This window comes from Tyto alba, unplaced genomic scaffold, assembly GCF_018691265.1.
Source record: "Tyto alba isolate M040663 unplaced genomic scaffold, T.alba_DEE_v4.0 Super-Scaffold_44, whole genome shotgun sequence".
Taxonomy (NCBI): Eukaryota; Metazoa; Chordata; class Aves; order Strigiformes; family Tytonidae; genus Tyto; species Tyto alba.
The window spans coordinates 15,177,076-15,198,557 of NW_024881320.1; the positions used below are offsets into that span (position 1 = coordinate 15,177,076).

At 60.5% G+C, this 21,482-nt stretch overlaps 2 protein-coding genes across 3 annotated transcripts; one reads left to right on the forward strand and one right to left on the reverse strand.

The window, feature by feature from the left end:
• Nucleotides 1–571: 571 nt before the first annotated feature.
• NEFH (neurofilament heavy chain) lies at nt 572–6,223 on the forward strand. Its single transcript, XM_042805756.1, has 4 exons — nt 572–1,393; nt 2,548–2,747; nt 3,441–3,565; nt 3,938–6,223. Exons 1-4 carry the CDS (start codon nt 607–609, stop codon nt 5,703–5,705), a joined length of 2,880 nt encoding a protein of 959 aa, XP_042661690.1. The 5' UTR covers nt 572–606; the 3' UTR covers nt 5,706–6,223.
• Nucleotides 6,224–6,954: 731 nt separating this feature from the next.
• THOC5 (THO complex 5) lies at nt 6,955–21,144 on the reverse strand. Of its 2 annotated transcripts, none has more exons than XM_042805766.1 (20): nt 21,094–21,144; nt 20,670–20,783; nt 19,895–20,038; nt 19,125–19,238; nt 18,371–18,468; nt 17,616–17,762; nt 15,039–15,153; nt 14,396–14,528; nt 13,266–13,343; nt 12,854–12,894; nt 11,864–11,963; nt 11,278–11,386; nt 9,699–9,800; nt 9,326–9,422; nt 8,854–8,968; nt 8,237–8,340; nt 8,066–8,153; nt 7,808–7,923; nt 7,406–7,596; nt 6,955–7,151 (listed from the first exon to the last, which is right to left on the reverse strand). In XM_042805766.1, exons 2-20 carry the CDS (start codon nt 20,763–20,765, stop codon nt 7,088–7,090), a joined length of 2,052 nt encoding a protein of 683 aa, XP_042661700.1. In that variant the 5' UTR covers nt 20,766–20,783; nt 21,094–21,144; the 3' UTR covers nt 6,955–7,087. The 2 variants fall into 2 exon arrangements, with proteins under 2 accessions (XP_042661700.1, XP_042661699.1); XM_042805765.1 differs by lacking the exon at nt 21,094–21,144 and adding an exon at nt 20,978–20,998.
• Nucleotides 21,145–21,482: the final 338 nt, after the last annotated feature.

The following is a 21,482-nucleotide window of genomic DNA, read 5'->3' on the forward strand; positions in this document are numbered from 1 at the left end:
TACGAGCGCTGATTGGCCGGGCGGCCCGTGTCTGCCGACCCCCCACCTCGGGCAGGTTTGGGGGTGCCGAGGCGGGGGGTCCCCCCCCCCCCCCAGTTCCCCCCAGTTCCTCGCAGCCGGACCCTCCCTTCCTCTGCCCGCTTGGGGCGCAGGGCCCCCCCTTAGCAGCCCGGACCCCCCCCAGTAGGGTCCGACCCCCGGGGGTCCACGAAGTTGGGGTGTGGGGGGGCGTCCAGGCGCTGCGCCCCCCTCGCTCCCCCCCAAGATCCTTGCCTGGGCTCCTTCCCCCCACCCGTGGGGTGTCCGCGCTTCCCCCCCCCCCCCCCTCACCCCACGGCAGGTCCCGGCTCCCTTCGGAGGGGTCCCGCTCCCCGCCCGGGGGGGGTCCTGGCTTCCTTCTCGGTTACCCCCCGCCCCCCAGCACAGGTCTCCGCTCCCCACGCAGGGCGGGGCAGTGTGGGTGTGGGTGTCCCCCCCCCCGGCGGGCTGCGGCGGCGGCGCGGGGCGGTACCGGAGCCCACCCCCGCTGCCGGTGGCGGGGCGGGGCGGCCCCCCCGAGCCCTATAAAACGGGCGGCGGTGCCGCAGCGAGGGACCGGGGTTCGCCATGAGCCTGATGCTGGAGACGCTGCTGGGCCCCCCCCCGGGGGGGTTCCGCAAGGACCCCACCCGCGCTCCCCCGCGCTCCGCCACCTCCAGCGGCTTCCACTCGTGGCCGGGCCCGGTGGTGGGGCGGGTTCGGGGCGGGGGGGGCAGCGCGGCCGCTTCCTCCACCGAGAGCCTGGACTCGCTGAACGGGGAACCGCGGGCGCGGAACGAGAAGGAGCTGCTGCAGGTGCTGAACGACCGGTTCGCCGGTTACATCGAGCGGGTGCGGGCGCTGGAGCAGCAGAACCGGGCGCTGGCGGCGGAGGCGGCGGCGCTGCGGCAGCAGCAGGCGGGGCGCTCGGCCATGGGCGAGCTGTACGCGCGGGAGCTGCGCGACATGCGGGGCACGGTCCTGCGGCTGGGCGCCGAGAAGGGGCAGCTGCGGCTGGAGCGGGCTCGCCTGGCCGAGGACGTGGCCGCGCTCCGGGGGAGGCTGGAGGAGGAAGCCCGGCAGCGAACCGAGCTGGAGGCGGCGGCCCGCGGGCTGGCGCAGCGCTCCGCGCAGGCGGAACGGGCGCGGGGGCCGCTGGAGGAGCGAGCCCGAGCCCTGCGGGAGGAGGCGGAGTTGCTGCGGCGGCAGCACCGGGTCGAGGTGGGCGCCTTGCTGCGGGGGGCCCGCCCCGAACCCCCCGACGAGCCCCCCGCCGCCCTGCGCCCGGGGGTCACCGCCGCCCTCCGCGACCTGCGCGCCCAGCTGGAGGGCACGGCGGCCCGCAGCACCCTGCAAGCTGAGGAGTGGTTCCGCGGTGAGTACCGCGCCCCGCGGAAATCGGGGGGGGGGGGGGGGGGGGGGGCTCGGCCGGCAGCCCCCCCCTCCCCGCCGCTGCGGGGGTTACCACGCTCTGGGTGGGGGTTAGAGCAACCGCGCCACGGGGATTGCAGGGACACTCCCCCCCGCCCCATGTCCACCGTGCTGCGGGACGACATTAGGGTAACCCCACCCCGAGGGGGCGGGAGGGGGGTGCAGGGGCCCCCCAGTATATCTAGAGCGCTAGCAGGGCGTTGGTTTAACGCCACCTCCGCCACCAGTGTCCCCCCCCGGCCCTGCAGTGCGTCTCGGGGAAGGGTGGCAGGGTCACTGCCGCGGCACCCCGCAAGTTTTCGGGGGGACGGCCCCCCCCCCCCGCTCCTTAATGCTGCAGGGTGTCCTACCGGTCCCTCCCCGCTGGAGCGGGGCCATGAGTGTGTGCGGGGCGCGGCAGGGCGGGGATTACGGGGTGGGGGGTGTTGTTGCCGCATCACTGATGCGGGGGAGGGGGGAGCAGGGAGTGTCCCTGCTGCGCTGTTGGGGGGGTGGGGGGGGGGACGGACACACACTACGGTACCGGAGGGAGGGGGAAAAAGGGGAGGGGGGGTCGGTCCCCCGGGGCTCACCACCCCTGAACGCGCCCGGGCTCCGACGGGAGGGGGTTCAGCACCGCGGACAGCGGCGGTTCAGCACCGCGGACAGCGGCAGCGCAGCACCCATGGGTGCGGAGGGTGCCCGGGGGATCAGCGGGCTCTGTCCCACCCCTCCGGCCCCCGGGGGGGCTGCGGGGCGTTGCGGCAAAGCCCCTGCCCACCCTCAGGGAGCCAGGCCTGGCGCAGGGTGAGCAGGCAGCCCTTCAGGTCCGGGGGGGGTGGGGGTGGGGGGGGGCGGGCGGGTTATGGCTGGAGCTGAAGGGCAGAGGGAGGTTTGCAGCGTGGGTTTGCCCTGGATGAAGTCCAGGATGGAAAAAACATCCTCCCGGCTTATCCTGCCCGGGCACCTTCATCTCCCTGGCACAGCGAGAGCGCTGACAAAGCTGGCTCTGCAGAGGACACACACACCAGGGCTGTGCAGTGTTAAAGGATTTGAGGTTCCCAGAGAAGGGGAGACTGCAGCCTCCCTCCCCACAGCTTCTCCTTTCCCCCGTTGCAGTGAGGCTGGACAAGCTCTCGGAGGTTGCCAAGGTGAACACGGATGCCATCCGCTTGGCCCAGGAGGAGATCTGCGAGTACCGCCGCCAGCTCCAGTCCAAGACCACTGAGCTCGAAGCCCTCAAAGGGACTCAGGAGTCACTGGAGAGGCAGCGACAGGACTCGGAGGAGCGTCATCATGCAGATGTCCTGTCCTACCAGGTAATGTTTGCCATGGGCAGGGTCCCAGACCATCCTGTGGGGAGGGACCACCCAGCTGTAGGGGAGGAGCAGCACTGGCGCTTTGGCTGCGGAGACGGTGATGACCTGTGGCAAAGACTCAGGGTTGCATCTAGAGCCAGACTTCCCCAGCTCCTGGGGATCGGGTATCCAGAGCCTGAGGTTGCATCTGGGCTGTTGTGTCCCTCAGCCACGATGTAGCTGTCCCACGTCTGCCGGGCTCTGAGCTGCCCGTGATGGTGGTCACAAATGCCGCTGAACTGCACGCAGGGTTCAGGCCGTGTCTTATTTCCCAGAGCTGGGAAACGCAGCACAGAGGGCTGCAGCACGTGGTGGCCAGGGATTAAGGCGCTGTCTCCAGGGCCTCAGGCTGGGGTTTGGTGTCCACCAGACTCACCTGAGTCCCAGAAACATTCCCACAACTTGTCCCTGCTGGAGGGAGCTCTGGGAGGGGGTTCAGCTGGCAGCTCTCAGCTGAGGGGGGGCAGAGCTCCTGGCAGTTCCCCCAGGGGAATGGTGGATGAGTCCCCTCTGTGTCTGCAGGGGGAGGAGATAGACTGGTGCTGGGTGAGCAGTCCCTCCTTGGAGACCAGAGGACTGTTTAGGGGTGCTCTGCATCCCTCTGCTCCTGGGGACCAGCCCCGCAGTGTCACCAGTTGCTCTGTCTGCCTGCAGGAAACCATCCAGCAGCTTGACAGCGAGCTGAGGAACACCAAGTGGGAGATGGCAGCTCAGCTCCGGGAGTACCAGGATCTGCTCAACGTCAAAATGGCCCTGGACATTGAAATTGCTGCCTATCGGTAGGCGGTGGGCAAGGGGAAGGTGGGAGGGTCTCAGCCAGGCCCTAGTGCTGGTGTCTCTGGGGCCACTCCTCGAGGGCCCTCGCTAACACCTGGGCCCTTCTTGGTGAGAAAGAGATCATCCATCCTCCACGACCATGGTGGACAACATCCAACTGGGTGACCCAGCCTTGCCCAGGGTTTGTGGAGGGAAGGGTGAGGAAATCGGTACAGCCCAGGGTGTAGGAGCCGGAGGGTCAGCCAGGACATAGAAAGCAGGGCAAGGAGGGAGATGGAGCTGCAGGGCATGGCTCCAGCTCCTGGTCATGGGAGGCAGTGAGAGCTGGGTGCGAAGCAATCGCTGACTGCCCTACTCTGGTCTCTTCCTGGCAGAAAGCTCTTGGAAGGGGAGGAATATCGGATTGAGTCTGGCTTTGGAATGCTCTCCTTCCCCGAGGTGGTCCCCAAGGCTCCCAGCATCATCACCGACATCAAGATGAAGAGTGAGGAGAAGATCAAGGTGGTGGAAAAATCTGAGAAGGAAACAGTGATTGTGGAGGAGCAGACAGAGGAAATCCAGGTGACTGAGGAGGTCACAGAGGAGGAAGAGGAGGCTGAGAAAGAAGCTGAAGAAGAGAAAGGAGAGAAGGCCGAAGAAGAGGGTGAAGAGGAGGTGAAGCCTCCTGCAAAAGAAGAGGCCAAGTCCCCAGAGAAACCTGAGTCCCCCTCAAAGGAGGAGGCCAAGATCCCAGCTGTCAAGTCCCCAGAAAAACCTGCAACCCCCTCAAAAGAGGAGGCCAAGAGCCCCGCTGTCAAATCCCCAGAAAAACCTGCAACCCCCTCAAAAGAGGAGGCCAAGAGCCCCGCTGTCAAATCCCCAGAAAAACCTGCAACCCCCTCAAAAGAGGAGGCCAAGAGCCCCGCTGTCAAATCCCCAGAAAAACCTGCAACCCCCTCAAAAGAGGAGGCCAAGAGTCCAGCTGTGAAGTCTCCAGAGAAACCTGCAACCCCCTCAAAAGAGGAGGCCAAGAGCCCCGCAGTCAAATCCCCAGAAAAACCTGCAACCCCCTCAAAAGAGGAGGCCAAGAGCCCCGCTGTCAAATCCCCAGAGAAACCTGCAACCCCCTCAAAAGAGGAGGCCAAGAGTCCAGCTGTGAAGTCTCCAGAGAAACCTGCAACCCCCTCAAAGGAGGAGGCCAAGACTCCAGCTGTCAAATCCCCTGAAAAGCCCTTGACCCCCTCAAAAGAGGAGGCGAAGACCCCAACAGTGAAGTCCCCAGAGAAACCTGCACCCCCTGCAAAGGATGAGTCCAAGACCCTGGTGGTGAAGTCCCCAGAGAAACCCACACCCCCCTCAAAAGAGGGGGCCAAGACCCTGGCTGTGAAGTCCCCAGAGAAACCCTCAACCCCCTTGAAAGAAGAGGCCAAGACATTGGCTGTGAAGTCCCCAGAGAAACCTGCAACTCCCTCAAAGGAGGAAGCCAAACCCCCATCTGTCAAATCCCCAGAAAAACCCCCAACCCCCTCTAAAGAGGAGACCAAGACCCCAGCTGTGAAGTCCCCAGAGAAGCCCCCAACCCCCTCAAAGGAGGAGGCCAAGACCCCAGCTGTCAAGTCCCCTGAGAAAGTCCAATCTCCTGTGAAGGAGGAGGCCAAGTCTCCACAGAAGGACGCAGCCCCTGCCAAGGAGCCCACTCCCTCCCCTCCAAAGGAGCCAAAAGCCCCTGCAAAGGAAGAGCAGCCCAAGGAGGCGAAGGCTCCCTCCAAGCCCAGTGCTGAGGAGGGCAGGAAAGAGGAAGCTCCCAAGAAGGATGTCCCAGCCAAGGTGGAGGAGAAGCCCAAAGAGAAGGCGGCTGCTGTACCGGAGCCTCCAGCCCCACAGGTGAAGGAGGAGACCACCAAGCCGGGCCCCAAACCTGTGGAAGAAGGGAAGGCTGAGAAGGAGGCTCCATCAAAACCTCAGCAGGAGGTCAGCAAAGCAGCTGGGAAGGAGGCTGAGAAGAAGGCAGAGGAGCTCAAGAAGGAGGTGGTGGAGGAGCCCAAAGCTAAAGCGAAACCCAAAGATGAGCCCAAAGCCAGTAAAGAGCCCCCCAAGGCCGAGGGCCCCTCCAGCAAGGAGGGCAAAGCCCCAGAGCCGGTGCCTGCTGCAGGGAAGAAGTGAGCAGAGCCCTGAGCACCGAAGAGCACCTGTGGGTGCGGGAGCTGCTCCGCTCCGCGGGCCGGGCCCAGGGTGGGGACACCCTGCCAGGCCGGGCTTTTCCTTAGCAATATGTCCGTGTGAGAGATGCAGCCCCGGTGGTTGGGCCGATAGCTTCCCTAGCAGAATGTGATATACGCCGAGCGCCACATTTAAACACTTGAATTATAACCGAGGAGAAGAGACCCCGGGGGAACCGCCTGCCCTTCTCCAATAAGTGCATTTATTTAATGTATGTGCAATCAATGGATGAGTGCAATGCAGAGCTCTAGCTGCTTGGGGGGGGGTGGGGTGGGTGGGAGGGTGGTGGCAGGGTCCTGGAGGTGACAATTGTCCCTCCAAAGGGTGACCCAGGCTGCAGCCAGCTTGGGTGGGAGAGGCTGGGCACTGCGGGAAGGCTCACAAGACACACAGTGCACTAGGAACCTCAGCCCACTGTTCCTTGCTTTCTGTGCAATAACCAAATAAAGTGCTTATAGAGACACCTGGCTCTGCTGGCCTCCTGCATGGGGTGGGGGGGAAGAGATGGGGAAGGCAGAAAAGCCTGACCCAAGGGTGCGGGATCTGTCACACAAGGCCGGGGGGGGTGACACAGGGCTTTCTTGCACTTTCTTCCCTGGAGGAAAGCTCAGCCCTTGCCCAGGAGAGGCCACCCCAGGGCAGGCACTAAGGACACTGTGTCCTGGGGGGCTCCCTCACACAGGCTGGAAAAAAGAGGAGCGGGGAGATGGTCTGCCAGCCTTTTCCCGCGGGGGGAGAAATCACTCCCAGGAGGGACAACAACTTGGGGATGGGGGATGGAGCCCAACAGGACCCACAGCAGCGAGGTGCTGGGATTCCCCCTCCAAGCCCTGACCCCTCACAGGATGGCAGGAGCTCCTGCCTCTCACAGGCCAGTGCTCTCCTCACCCCCCCTGCCCCGCCCCCCCATCGTTACAGGGTTTGTGCTGAGTCAGCTGGTTGGCAGCAGGGCAGGCAAGGACAGGCTGGGGCTGCAGTGCAGGCTCTGGAAAGGGGCTATTTTTAGCTGTCTTGGTTTTTAGCCCTCGTGGTTCCCTAGGCCCTGTGGTGAGGAGGGAGGACAGGCAGTGCCCCAGGCAAGGTGACATGCCAGCAGCAAGATGACTGCCACAGCCCAGGGCCTGGGGTTCCTGCAGCACCCCTGGGCCCCCTCCATCCCTGCCCTCCACCCAGACAGGGCCTACGCACACACTTTTCCTTCAGTTCAGCATTTAATTCCTTGAGCTACAAAACCTCCAACACAAAACGCAAAACCTCAGAAGATAAACTGTAACGGTGGGATGGGGATGCTCCTCTCTGTGGCCACGACAAGGCCCAGCCAGTGCTCAGCGATGGCTGAAGAATCCCTGAGGGTAGTTGAACTTGAAGGGCTTCAGGCGCATGGGCCCCCTGGAAGAGGAGAAGAGGGAGAGGCTGACCCACGGGGGTCAGGAAGCCCATGGCACAGACACAACAGGCCTGGTCCTGGGGCACTGCCCAGCTGTGGGGGGCAGATCCCCACAGGCAGCTAAAGGAGAAGCTGCAAGGTGGGCAACCAGGTCAAGCAAGGTTGTGCTCCAGGGAACAGCAGTGCCACCAGTGTCCCTGTCAGCACCCTCACCCCCCACCCGGCTCCTCCTCAACGCAGGGAGCCGGGCTCTCACCTGACCAGGCGCAGACACATCTTCTCCTGGGGAAACTCCTTGGGTCCCTCCACGCTGGTGTCGTGGGGCTCCGTCTCCAGGTAGACATCCAGCACCATGCACAGGCGCTGCAGCTGGTTGGTGAGGAGCTGGTAGCCCGGTTTGGGCCCCCACAGCTCCTTGTAGTTCACGTTGACCTCACTCTCCATGGCCTGGCAGAGGGAGCGGTACGGCACAGGTTTGGGTCCCTGCTCTGCCCTCCCAGGACTCACGGCTGTAGCTGGCAAGTCTCACGGGCCTGCCCTGAGCTGCCTGGCCACCAGCTCACCCCAGCGGCTTGATTATTATGGACACAGAATCCCTGAGAACACCCCCTTAAAAGCCAGAGGTTCTCCAGCCTCCTCTCCCAGCACCCCGGGTTACCCGAATGTTGTCATCATTGCTGCTGGTTCGCTCTCCTTTCCAGTTCAGGCACAGGCTGAAGACAGGCGGCAGAGTGGAGTAACCGGGGTTCAGGACCACGGCCGCCTGGAGCTTGGCTGAGAAGGGCAGGAGAGAAACGTCACCCACAGCTCCCAGGGCCTCCAACCGGAGGGATGCCCCATGAAGACCCCCCAGAAGCTGACCTGGGGACGTCCAGTGTGGGAATTAGACATTGCCAGGGGAAGGAAACACACCTACCCGTTCCTCTTTCTATCAGGGCCATGTAGTAGAGGTGAGTGTCTTCAGCCAAGCTGGCCTCTATCACATCTTTAGTGTAGGGAAGCTCCTGCGAGGGGAGACAAGAGGAGTGAGCAGCTGCCGGCGCCGTGTGGGAGCTGGAAGGGATACAGCCTCGTGCCGGGCACCTACTGCGTAATCTTCATAGGGGATGGCAGCCCACTTCACCAGGCGCGAGACGATCTTGGTAGGGAAGAGATGCTGGCACTCGCTGGAGACTGGCACAACACCATGCTCTGAAACCAAGGACAAGGCCACCTGAGCAGGGGAGGAGGGCTGGGGACAGTGCTCTGTCACTGTCCTGTGGGTGGGGATGTTCCAAAACCGGGATCTGGGGACATTGTTTATCCTTCTGACACTTCCATCAGGTGCCCAGAGAGGAGCAGCAGAGGCCTCGACTACAATCCCACTGGAGCTCGCAGCCTTGGCCTGCTCCATGGGCACACGACACACGTGGGGTTGTGGTTCATCTCCCACCACAGCCCAAATCAATTCCCAGCGTAGGGGTGGCCAGTCCCAAAGGGGTGTTGGGCATCGAGAGGGGGCACAGCCTTCCCCTCCCACCCAAAACAGGGCAGCCCAAACAGCCCCCTCCCAGTGACGACAGAGGGAACGACTGGGAACACTGAGGGTGGCACTGCAGATCTGTAACACCATTAAAGGTGACATCAGTCAGTTCTCCTCTGCAAGAGGACCCTGCTACTGCACCCCCCCGCCCACAGGCACGGGGTGGGGAGCCAGGCACTCACCCAGGGATGCAAACTGCTTGTGGAGAGCCAGGCGGGACTGCAGCCTCGTCCGCAGCAGCTTCACCGTCAGCTCCATGTGGCTGGCGCTCAGCGAGTTGTCCGCAGTGACCGTGTGCTGTGGGCAGGAGGGGCTGTCACCATCACGCCAGCCCGTGGGCCCCCCACTGGGGACCCCACAGTCCGGGAACTACCCCACCCAGCCACAGTGATAGATACATGCTAGAGTAGCTGCTCAGTGTCTATAACAGGGCTTAGACTATCACACGCAGGATATAAAATATGTTGGTGCAGACCTGCTGCACAGATTCATCCCAGCTGAGCCTGTCCCAGCCAAGGGTGCACCATGGTTTGGGAGCGGCGGGTGCCAGCAGGAGCTCTGGGGGGACAGGACACGACAAAAGTGTCCCCCAAACCTCCCTAAATCCCAGCTTGACGTGTTCGTGGAGAGAGGAAGGGAGGGGGTGCGACGTGCCTGAGGTTGATCCTTGGGGAAATGCAGGCCGCCCAGCTTCTGCACCCACACGTAGGGGTGCCCCAGCTCTGTCACGTAGTCACTCAGGGTCACGATGCTGTGGGGACAACGAGGAAGGGTTACGCCAGCCCAGAGCATTCCTGTCCCCCGCTGTTTCCCCACTGCCCGGCCTGTGAGCCAGCTGGGAGGGGCAGGTGCCTCTTTCGCCTGCGCCCCAAGCCGTGCCCGGTGAGCCCCCCGATGCCGACAGGCAGGACACCCACCTCCCGGCCACTGAGCTCTCCCGGAGAAGCTGGGGAGGGACGGGATGCGCCGAGAGCGGGGCATTCCCACCAACCACCCGGGCAGCTGCGCGGGGCAGCGCCCCACTCACCCTACTTTATCAAACTGGAACTGGTTGGCTGGGTTGGGCGTTTTCCTCCCGTGGTCTCCTGGATAGAGGCAGTTGAGGATGGAGTCTGGGGAAAGCAGGTCACTGGCAGGAGGAAGGAAGCGATTAATCAGCAGCAGCCTGGGCTTCGTGTCTCTTTGGGACAGCCACTAACGGGCTCCAGAGAAGGGGATTACGATCCCCAGGAGTTGGGTTTCAAGACCAAAATGGCTTTCCCCTAATTCCACTCCGAAAGGACATCTGTCTCCTCCTTGGCTGTGAAGACAGAAATCACAGGGCACCAGCTCCCTGGTTTCCCAGGGAGCTGCTCACTCCGGTGCATTAACTCCAAAAACTGCTGATGCCTATGGAGAGAACATCGCCAGCACAGGCAGGGCGTGGCCCGATGGCTGTTTGCCACCCAACAAGCTCAAAGCAGAGGGATTCTGCTTAATGAAAGAAAATGCTTTCTGTCTGACTATTCACAAGCCCAACCAAGCATAAAGGGCTGTAGGGCTTGGCGTAATACAGCCAAGGGCTGCTGCGAGGGAGGGAGCACCCTGCACAGGAACCCTGCGGAGAGACTCGAGCTGCTGTCACTGAGGAGTTTGGGTAGCTCTGGGAAAAGAAAATCCCAAGAGGATTGGGAGGCCTCACATGGGACAGGCTGGGAGGCAGCACTTGCTTTCAAGTAAATCCAGACCAGCCTCTGCTGCCTCCCTCCTCCTCAGGCACCTCCTCCTGGCGCGGGCAGAGACACTGGAGAGCCAGCAGCTGATCAGAGCTCCCTGGGCAGGCTCCCAGAGCTGCCATTTCAGCTATTCCTCACACAAATGAGGCTCCAGCAGTCTCTGGGGAGCCCAGGGAGAGGCAGCCGTATCTCCAGTGCTCAAGACAAGGTGACCTGCAGAGCAAGCAGGCGAAGGGAGCTGCCAGGCACAGGCTGCAGGAGGGAGGAAAGCAGCACGGCTGCAAGAGTGTGACTGAATGCGACAACCAGGAGAAGTTCATCCCCAGCTCCGCACAGGTCTGGCACTGTGGCCCTAAGAGGTTCCCAACCTCTCTGCCCATGGCTTGTCACGACAGAGGGAGAGGAGGAGGATGCTGCCTGGGCTGGGGCAGCCTGGCAGGGCTCCTGGCAAGGCCCTGGAGCTAAGGGGAAGGACACCGCAGGGCAGGGGAGCGGATCACCTTGGAAGCGCTCCCCAGAGGCAGAGATGGAGCTGTGGTCTTTGGGGTCTCCTATGCCCATCAAAGGACAAGCCAAGACAACACTTTGAAACCACAGCTCTGCACAAAGGCCCTTAAAGTGCCCCAGGTAGGGCAAGGTGAGGGACTGAGGTTAAAACCTCACCCGCTGGGAGCAGGCAACTGGGCACGGAGTGCCTCAGCCCATGGGGCGCAGGAGCTACGGTTCAGCAGAAGGACATTGCCACCACGTGCTGCTCTTGGCACAACGTTGCTCTGCCAGTGGGTGACTCTGTTCAGAGCATGGCAGGACACCAGGGCAGGGCATTCGGGGCAAATGGAGTGGTTGCTGCCCGACGAGCTCCGGGATCAGCGCCCACGGGGCTCTCCTCACCCGGCACTGATGGCCGTTGTCATCTCGACGGCAGTGGTCACCTTGGCTTTCACTGTCATGACGTTGAGGTTCATCAGGTAATAGAAAGTCAGGTGAAGCACGTTCTCATCTGCACCAACAAAGAAGGGGCAACACTGCTGCCTGCTCTAGCTCGGAGCACTCAGCAGAGGGGGGATATACATGCCCCCCTGCTAGGGCAAGAGCAAATGGGGCAGAGAGGCAACGTGGGGAGTAACTGGCTACTGATGCGCTGTAACCTCTAACACCATCCCACCAGAATTTGCCAAGCTGTATCTGTCATGCCCAAGACCCCACCACAAAAGAGAAAAGCTCCCAGAGGCAGGAAGATTCAGAGCAAGGTCACCCCACCTGCATGGGCAAAAGCTCTGGGAGACAGAGCTGATAAACCACCTTGTTCAGTCTCCCCCACGCTCATCCCTGCTGGGGCAGCTGTGCTGGGGCACTGGAAAGCCTCTCCACACCCCGAGCTCTCCCCGAGGACCCCAAGCTGCTGCCGGGTTGCTCCCTGACCTGCTGTCACACACTCTTGTGTGCTCTCTGCCAAGGGCCACCAGACCCCGCTTACCTTTGCACTTCAGGTCAACAGTGACAGACAAGGGGTGCCGCTTGAGCATCTCCTTGCGCTTGTCATCCAGCTGCACGCCCAGGGTGGGCCTGCGCCGCTTCTGGGGAGGGCAAAACAGAGCTGTCAGACCCTTCTCCTCCCGCTTCTCAGCGACCCACAGCCCCCACCCTCCTCTCCCACTGCTCTTTCCTTCTAGTATAGTTTCCCATTCCCACAGTGCCGCGGTCACTGAGCAGCCCTGGGGAGGGAGGGGAGCAGGAAACCCTTGCCCTGCTGCAGGGCGAGGACAAAGCAGCTCCAGTTCCTCTCATTCCATCAGCTCCCAGGAGCGTTCCTGCCTCTGTGAGACACAAGGACCTGCTGGCCCCAAAAGCTTCCCCACTGTGAGGGGCAGAAGCTGAGGCCCTTCCCCACAGCAGCAGCCTGATTCACCAGGCGCTGCCGCTGGGTGGTGGGGAGCTGTGGCACAGACCTCCCGTGGGCTTCCACACTGGGGGCAGCCAGCACCCACAGCCTCTCCCCAGCATCCAGAAGGTACAACCTGTAGGACCTAAAAGCTACCCCGAGGGAGCGCTGAACCACTCCCGGTGCAAAGCACAGCTCGACGCTTTCGGCAGGGGACGGACACACATCCCTCCCCGCCGGACACCAGCCTCCCCGGCCCAAAGCTATTTATACAAAGTGGAACAGCTCCAGCTGGAGAGCTGTGAGGCGGCCGCTGCTGCCGGGCGGGATGCAAGCGGGGCACGTGTGCACCCCGGTTCTACTGCGTTTGGGTCGGAAACTGGAAACGGCACCTCTCTCCTCCCAAGAAACGGCTGGATTTAACATCAGGGCGCCTCCACACACACTCACAGTGCACAGGGACCAGTTCCCAGCCCCACTCAGGCCCAGCTCCCCCAGCACCTCCCAGTTAGCAGGCACTGATCAGTTTGCCCACATGATATGGTGTTGGGAGAGGACCCAGAAGGGGACAACACTATCCCTTACCGTGGTCTGCTCCTCCTCCGCATCAGAATCGCTTTCATCATCTGTGCAAAGAGAGGGGTGTAAACGGACCATCAGGCTCAGCAGCTTTCCCACAACCAGCAGGACTAGCAGCCCCTTTCTCCAAGACCGTAGCTCCCCCAGACATCACCTTCCCCCCAAAAGCAAGGCCCTAGCAGGATGCAGACACATGGGAACATGTCCCCAGTACTAGGGGTCACTCCAACAGACAAGGGGCTGTGAACATCTCTGAGAAAGGAGGAGCTGGGGTCAGAGATCAGCTGCCAGGGTCCTCAGCCAGCAGCGCAGACACCAGGCACTGCACCATTTCCACACTCTCTCGCTTCTCTACCCAACCCCTCTGCCTGCAGAGAGCATCAGGCGGCCTGCCTGTGGCAACAGCACCCCAACTCACCCTGCGAGTCCTCAGGTGGCTTGTACAGGGCTTTGGCTTCCTCTACGCTCCCCTCAATGGCCACCACAAGCTTCTTATCTACAGAGGAGACATGAAAACTAAGCTATGAACCCCACACTTCTGTACAGGAAAGGTAGTTAGCAGCAGCCCTGCCCCAGAAAGCTCCTGCTTCGTGGCTGCACGAGGCAGAGCCCCGTGGCAGAGAAAGCTTAAACGAAGGGTCACTGGGAAGAGGCAGTTGTCCAGAAGGTTCCATGGGGCCACCGCAGGATGGGGTCAGAGGAGGGAAAATGCTGGGTTTTGAGGGACTGACCCCAGAAACCACAAAGGGCAAATCTTTATCAAGAGCCGAGAGGGGTTGGGGTCTGGCTGGCACAAACAAGGAGAGAGGAGCTGGGTCACCAGGGCTGCAGGTACTTGTTAGCAAGGACCTAGTGTGGGCAAGTGCCACAGTGCGGTCCCTCCACACTCCTCCAACTGCTTGCCCCACTCCCAGAGTGGCCCGAGAGCAGATGGGATTGCAGCTCTTGGCCTATGCTCCAGCCCTCTCTGCACAGATGTGGACAGACCAGAGGGATCCTGAGCCCTGCTGGGAAATTCCTCCCCGCTCAGGGAGGCTTCAGAAAGCCCCTCAAAATGCAAAGCTGCCTAAAGGGATGAAGGTTTGCAGGTGAGCTGCAAGGAAGGGCCTCTGCGAGGGCAGGCAGAGGCACTGCTTTGCTCTGGAGTCACCACCACCCACGGGTGGCACAAGATAGCACCCACCCCATGGGGTGCCAGCTCTCAGGAGGCCGTGTCAGCACCGAGCCAGCTCACAGGCTGCAGAGACGTCCCCGCTGACCTTGGGAAGGTGGGGCAGAGGTGGGAAGCGAGCTTCCCAAGCAGTTCTTCCAGCGAGAGAGCTGAGCAAACAAGGTTTCAAATGCTGCTGCCTCATTGTGCCGGCCCTTGAGGCCACCTCACTGCTCTGGGCTCAGCAGAATCCGGCAGCAGAGCAGACGGGACGAAAAGGACCTCCCAAGGCGTCCCCAAAGCTCTGAGTGAAATCTGGTCCGTGGGGGTGAGCACCGCCCCCCCAGCAGTGGCTGGTGATGTCGCTGAGGACAGTGCTCCCCCCCCTCAGTGCTCACCGCAGGCCTGGCCGTAGGCACTGGCTTGAACGAAGAGGACGTAGAGAGGTGGCGGGAGGTGGCGGGCTGTCTCGTACTGTTTGTGCGCCTGGTCGAAAGGCATGAAGAGATACTCCTGGACGGGCAGGGAGGCCTGGGGGAAACAAGAGGGTTAACCTTCTTCACCGGGAACAGAACAGTTCACCCTCCTCACCCCCTCCTTCACTCCAAGCTGCGAAGTGTGAGGCTGGAAACTAGCACAGCAGCCACGGTGCAGGGTTAAACACAGCCACGGGCACAGGGAGCCCCAGGGAAGGGCTGGCAGCTCTCTTTTGCTGGAAAACTTTTGGATCAGAAAATAACCCAGTTCCTTCTCCTGTTAATCCCTCCCAAGGCAATCACAAGGGGCTGGAACTGCGTGCCACTCTCTAGGGAAAGGCCCATTTAATGACTCCTCCATCCGCAGTTCTGCAGGAGTTGCCGCATAAACAAGGAGACTCCAGAGGCGTCTTGGCACGAGGCAGATCTACCCCTCGGCCAGCCTGCCTGGGAGTGAAACGTCTCCAAAGCCAAATCAGCCCAAGCACTGCACCTCTCTAACACAGCCCTCGGAGCTCAGCTCGGCCCTGAAGGCCTTCTCCCCTTTCCTGCAGAGCTCAAGTACCTGCATGATGCTGTTGAGTCGAGGCTGGAGGCTGCTCAGATACTCCTTCTTCACCTCGATCTCCTTCAGGATCTTCTCCTTGCTGGTCAGGCACTCCTTGTACTTCTCTGCCAGCCTAGGAGTGGGAATTTGGTTACTGCCACACATCACAGCTGCAAAGCCTGATGGAGTCCACCTGGATCACAGGCCCCAGCTCTCCTGACCTGACAAAAGTCACTGCAGGAACCAGGAGAGCTCAGACACAGTGACAAACGAGGAGCTCTTCATGCCAAGGGCAAGCAGAGGCAGAAAGGAACAGATTAGAGCTGGAAAATGAACAGGGGGAGAAAGGAGAAGCTCAGCCTCATGCTGTGCTCCGAGAAGGGATAGAAAGTGGATGCTCCCTCAGCAGATCCGCTCCCATGCCAGCCTCTTCTGCCAGCAGCCACGCTGATGGAGTCCTGCTGAGCTCACCAAGCTCCTGGAGAGGCTTTTCCACTTCATACCACCAGAATCACTTCAGGTCCTGTCAACTCCTTAGTTAAATTCCTGAGAGTCAAGGTTTAATTAACTAGCAAGTGCTCCTCTAACTGGGTAGAAAGCCCAGGAAAATGCACGTTCACCATGACCCTCCAGGCCCTGGGTACACTCATGTTTAGGGAGAACACATTATATCTTCTTATTGCTGTTGACTGTAACCTCTTGCCCAGCAGAAAGCAGGAGCAGGGGAGGCTGGAGCATGGACCTGTGCTGCAAAGGAGAAGTCACCGCCGTGGCAGGGGGAGCAGCAGCCTGGGAAGCTCACGCACTCTCCTCTCAGGACCCTGCTCCCCACTGGACAAGAGCACCCGTGGTGCAGAGGAGGAGCAACAGACTTGACATTGCAGGACTGAAATGCTTCTATTTCCAAGCAAAACTATATTTGTGCTGGGTCAGCGCATACCCCAACAGGCTCCTCACAATGCAGCTTTGAAGTCCAGCTTTCAGACACCTCAACTGAGCTCCCTGAGCCAGTGAGAGCAGCCAAGGTCTCTGTAACGCAATTCAAGAGGCACCTTTTGGAACAGAGTCCAAAAGAAATCCTATATTCCACAACGTGACAGTTGCAGATGGCACTAACAACCCCAGCAGCATCAGAAAGTGCCCAAAGCACTCGAGGCAGCCGAAGAGGCTATGTCCCACCCCAACGATGGTGAGAGGTAAACAGTGGTGTTCCCTAGATACCACGGGGCGAGGACTGGGAATTTCAAGGCTGCTCAGCAATTCAACGTACAACTGCAGGTCAGGCCCAGTTCAGTTCATCTTTGCCCTCTACACAGTTTGTAACAAACATTTTTGAGGAGAGTCTTCAAGAGATCTCCAGGTTGAACGCTCCTCTGCAAGCATGTGCCGCAGGCCAAGCCATCCAGGGGATCTCGGCTGCAGCACAAACAGGTGCCTTCCACCAAGCAGAAGCAGCTGGGTTTGCCGTGAAGGGTCTGGGAGAGACAAAGCACGAGGCGTTAGAGCCAGGCAGCACCCATCCGCAGCACCTCGCGCTAGTCCCCGCTCTGCGGAGCTGCCCTGCTCGTGCAGGGGCTGCCAGCAGGTTCAGGCTGATCTTCCCAGAAGGCTGGTCCCGCCTGGCTGAAAAAAAGCTGCTGGCTGTTATCAACACACAGGAGCGTTGCATCACGTTTGCTTTTCGCACGGGGCAAGAGTCGAGGGAGCAGCTGAGTCACCTGGCTTGCCTGCACCAGCTGAGGGATCTCGGGGGTTAGAGCCTGCATGGAGGAGGTGGCCGCCAGCACCAGGGCAACAGCGCCAGTCGCAGTTCAGCCGAGACCAGCGCCGCGCAGGCAGCTCCCCACCGTGGCAAGCGCTAGGAGCGCAGGCGGGCAGGAACAACAGCGGCGTTGGTTGGCTTCATTTCGCTCCTTCCACCACAGCGTGGCAGACAAAACAGGGATCTCCTCACCCTGCGTGGCACATCTTGCAAAACCAGGTCCTGGATGTTAGTGTGTAACTGCTCCTCCTTCAATAATCACCCCTACAGTGGGCGGCGTGCCTGCTCCCTGCTGCAAGAGCCTCTACGCAGATGTCGGGGAAACATCAAGCTATAAAATTAATTTTGTTCCCTTGATACCCAAGAGCCAGCACTGATGTTTGCTGCCTTGGTGAGAAAACACGTGGGCTTATCAGGAGAACCAAGACACCTTTGCTAGCATCACTCAGACCTCAAGGTGCGGTCCCAGCCCGGTAAACCCTCTGGCACAGCGGCTTCTCTCACGCTGGTTTGGAGGGTCCTTTGCCCCCCCGGGGCGCTCTTCCATCAGACAGGTGAAAGAAAACACCCTGATCTACCAAACAAGCATCCTGCCAAGCCCAGCTCTACACAGAGTGAGCCGTCAAGCAGAGGGATCAGTTACAAAATAAATCTGTCACTTGTTCTACACTGATTATCTCAAGAGAGTGTTAAAAGCCTTTATCACCAACATTTGGTTCACCCAGCAGCTGTGCAGCTCGCGCCGGGGGCCTGCCACGTGCCCGGCAGCTCAGCACACACCACGTGCTCTGCTCCGGATGGGCTGACACCGAACCCAGATGCCACCGACCCACCTCTTGCGCTGCTCCAGCTCCCAGTCCAGGCGGGCCAGGGTCTGCTGGTGGGGCTCAGACAGGGTGATGGCAGGCCGGCTGATTTCGGGGGGAGCCTCTTTGTAAAACTCCTCCAGGCTCACCAGTTCAATCTCCTCATGTTTTGACCTGCAAGGACAGATGGATCAGATCAGGGGAGGGTGGGAAGTGCTGCAGAAGGGCCGAACTCAACCACGTCTCACAGGAGAGTGGACAATGCCGACACCCCGTGCCCTGGCTTCACTCTGCTATGGGAGCCGCCACAGAATCAGTGAGCTGAACCGCAGCAAGGAGAGAAAGGTCTGAGCAGGGTCCTCTTTTCACAGAGACACCCTCCCTGCAGTTAACCAAAGCACTGTTTGAGACATCAGTCTAAATACAGCCCCTGGCAGCAGCAGCTGAGTGCTGCCCATGCAACGAGCACAACAAAGAGTTTGGCTTTTGGAAGAAAGTCCTGATATAGAGAGGCCAGAGTGACCACATCTTTGACATTTACCTACTTTCCCCTCTGCTGTCCCTCTACCGCAACAGATGCCTTCTTCCCTACGTAAGCCTCTTCCCCCGTGTCCCAGCAGAAGAACTCTGGGACACTCTGTCTCTCCTGTGTGGTGGCATCTAGAGCACCTGTTCTCCTCCCGCAGCGGGCTCAGGCAATGTGGCAAGAGATCCCAAACATTTGAGGGCTCCAGCCCACCTCAGACACACTGTCCCTCCCCCTCCTCCCCGGCCAAACTCACTTGAACTCCAGGCATTTGGTGATCTCTTTCTGTAGGTGCATCACCTCGTAGAGCAAGTTCTGGAGCTGCAGGTGATACGCGTCGACCTTTTGCTTTGCCTGAAACACCGACACGAGCATGAAGCTCTGTGACCTTCCTCCCAGCAAACACACCTCGTAAGAGAGTCACTAATACACACGCCCCTCACCATACCAGCTAGCAATGGTAGGTTTTAGGGTATGCAACAATTTTTGGGGGGGTAAAAAGACATTTTCAAAGGCTGGGAAAGCAAACTCTCATCACACCAAACTGATTCTGCTCTGGAAGCAGCATGTTTTGGGGACAAGGCACAGAACAGGGCAGATGTGCTGGGGCACAGAGTCCCCTCCTGTCCCTGTGCCTTGGTTTCTTCAGCAGTACAAAGAAAACGAGCATAAACTGTGAAAAGCTTCTCTGAGATGTCTCAGTAAGGAGCTTCGGGGCCAATTCTATAAACATTTCTCAGGCTTGCAGCAGACTCTTGGGCCAGAGCTTTCTGACTCCCCATTATATCCGAGGCAGAAGCAGGCACCACTCTTTCATCATTCATTATAATTCCAGCTTCCACTTCATCGCAGCGCAGCCTCCTGATAAGCCTCCAATTCAAAAAGCACAACCTGGCTGGTATCCAGTTCCTCTCACACATCCATACACAGACCAGGCAAAAATGGCACCATCTCCAATCCCACTAAATCCCGACCTGTATTCGTCCCCACCCCCGCCAGCCCCGGTGTACCTCGTGGGTTTGATCTCTCCCTTTCTTCAGCCGGATATGAGCCAGCCGGTTGAGCTTCTTCAGGGTCATGAAGTGGACGCAGCTCTGTATGCGCCGCTCGTCTATCTCCGAAGCCTGAGTGGCAGGAGAGAAGAGTTTGAAGCAGGACAGACGACAGGCACCGCAAAGCCCCTTTGCTGCAGGGACTTCCTGCAAGTCCTGTCACAAAGGGGGCTCTGGCTTCACTAAGGAACCACAATGAATGTCACCGGGCTTTCCGAGGGAGCCTCCCACTGCCAGACTCACAGGTCATGCCCTGGAAATAACTCGGGGGGGGGGGTTCAGGCTCACTCCAGTGATTTTTCTTGGTGGTAGGAACAGAGGTGTTTTAGACTGAGGCGCCCACCCCGCCGTGCAGACAACAGCATGGGCAGCCACTGCACAAGCCCTGCCCAGCCACGGCCACGGCTGCCGGGCCTCTGGGGGACAGTGAGAGCTCAGCCACCCCCACTGCAGCCAGGAGGGGTTCAATTCCTCCCTCCCCAAGCCCCCAACCCATCAACAAAATCCGTCAGGAGCCCAGACACACTTTAGAAGAACTTGGTCTGCATGTCTGCTCAGACAAGACCAATGCCTCAGCTAAACCATATTTTACTTTATTTAAGGGAGGTTGTTCCATTTTCCTGACTCTCCCCAGAAGATAGTGCAGCTTCTACTCCCGTTCCTCTCAGATTAAGGGAAAATATCAAAGAACAGAGCACATTAAACCAAGGATCGAGGTTTCTCCTTACATTGTCCTTGATGCCTCTGCTCTTCAGCTCCTGGATTTCTGCCATAAGTCTCTGAAGCTCCTGGCAAGTCTCTCTGTAGAGTTCGTAGTCTTTGATAGGGTCGCGGAGATCCACCTCGCACTCCTCACTGTAATACCTAACATCCTGCCAAGGCAGAAAGCACCATCTACAGCTCCATCCTTCCACCTTCTCTGGGAAGGGAACTGGGAAACAAACTCCTGGCTCTGTCCATTAATCCCACGCCCAAGGAGATTTTACACAGCAGAGAGAACTCTGTTAACAATCCCAGACTCAAACACCACCAGGCATTAAAATACCTGGGAAGTTTAGAGTGTCTTTTAGATAGTTATTATAAATTTAAACTGGTATCTATCCTGCACAGGTGTATCAACATGACTACAGGGGATAAACCGGGAAGGATGACCACTTCTTCAATCCCTATCCCTGCTTTGGCTGGACCCAGGTTCCCCTGCTGCTCGCAGGAGTGTTTTAAGGCAGCCTGCAAACCCCCAAGGGACCTTTCAGCCTTGTGCTCACTCTCCCCACATCTCCAGAGGAGTGTTTGACTCCTTCAGCGCTGTGTTTCCCGAAGGAGATGGAAGCAGGTTCAGAAATTCAGAGTGGGAGTCTGGGAGGCATCGGGACCTGGCTTGGCTCTGGGAGAACAGTCTCACAACTTCCCAAGGGGGAGGATAATGCCAGCGAAGGGCAGGTGTGAGAAGAGCCCTTCGCGAGGCAGGACCGAGCACCGTGCTGCAGCAGCCAGGGGCCCTACCTGCTCGGCATCAGCCTTGCCCCGCTTGCCCTCCTGTGGGCCCCCGTCCGTGCGGATCACTTTGGGTTTCCTCTTCTTGCTGGAGTCCGACGACATGGCGCTGCCAGTCAAGGACTGGGGAACGAGAGGCAAAGCCGTTGTCCGTGGCGGGAGGGGGCGGCCGAAGCCACCGGGGCCACCCCGCGCTCCCTTCCGCCAGCCCCCCCCGGGCCCAGCGAGCCCCAGCGCCCCCGCCCCGTCCTCCCAGTCCCAGGCCTCCTCCCCACCAGCTTCCCCCCCGGCAGCTCTGGGACCCCGACCACACCAACCCCAGCGGCCTCAGCTGCTCCGGAGCCCCTCTCCCCGACCCCCCAACACACCGGGCCCGGGGGTCTGTGCCCCACCGGAGCCCCCCGGGACCGGGGACGGGGCCCCCCCCGCTCACCCCTCCGCTCCCCTCAGCGCCGCCCGGAAATGACGCCAGCGGAGCAAAGCGCGCGGCGCAGAGCGGCAACGGCCAAAAGGCGCCCCCTAGCGGACACCCCCCATCCGGAGGACCGCGAGCAGCGGGGGGTGTGGTATCCTGACGGGGCGTGGCTTGCGGTGAAGGGGCGTGGTCAACGACACACACCCCCACCCCCCCACACCCTGGGGGGGCCACGCGTGGGCTCCTGGTGACGAAGGGCACCCGCAGGCACAGGAGGGCAGCCGTGGGCATGGGGGAGGCACGGCGCGGGGTCCCCCGTGGCACCCAGGGGATACCCTAGTGCATCACAGCACCCATGGGTGCCAGGGGCCCCCCCCCCTCAGTGTCACCCATGGCACGGCGCAGGG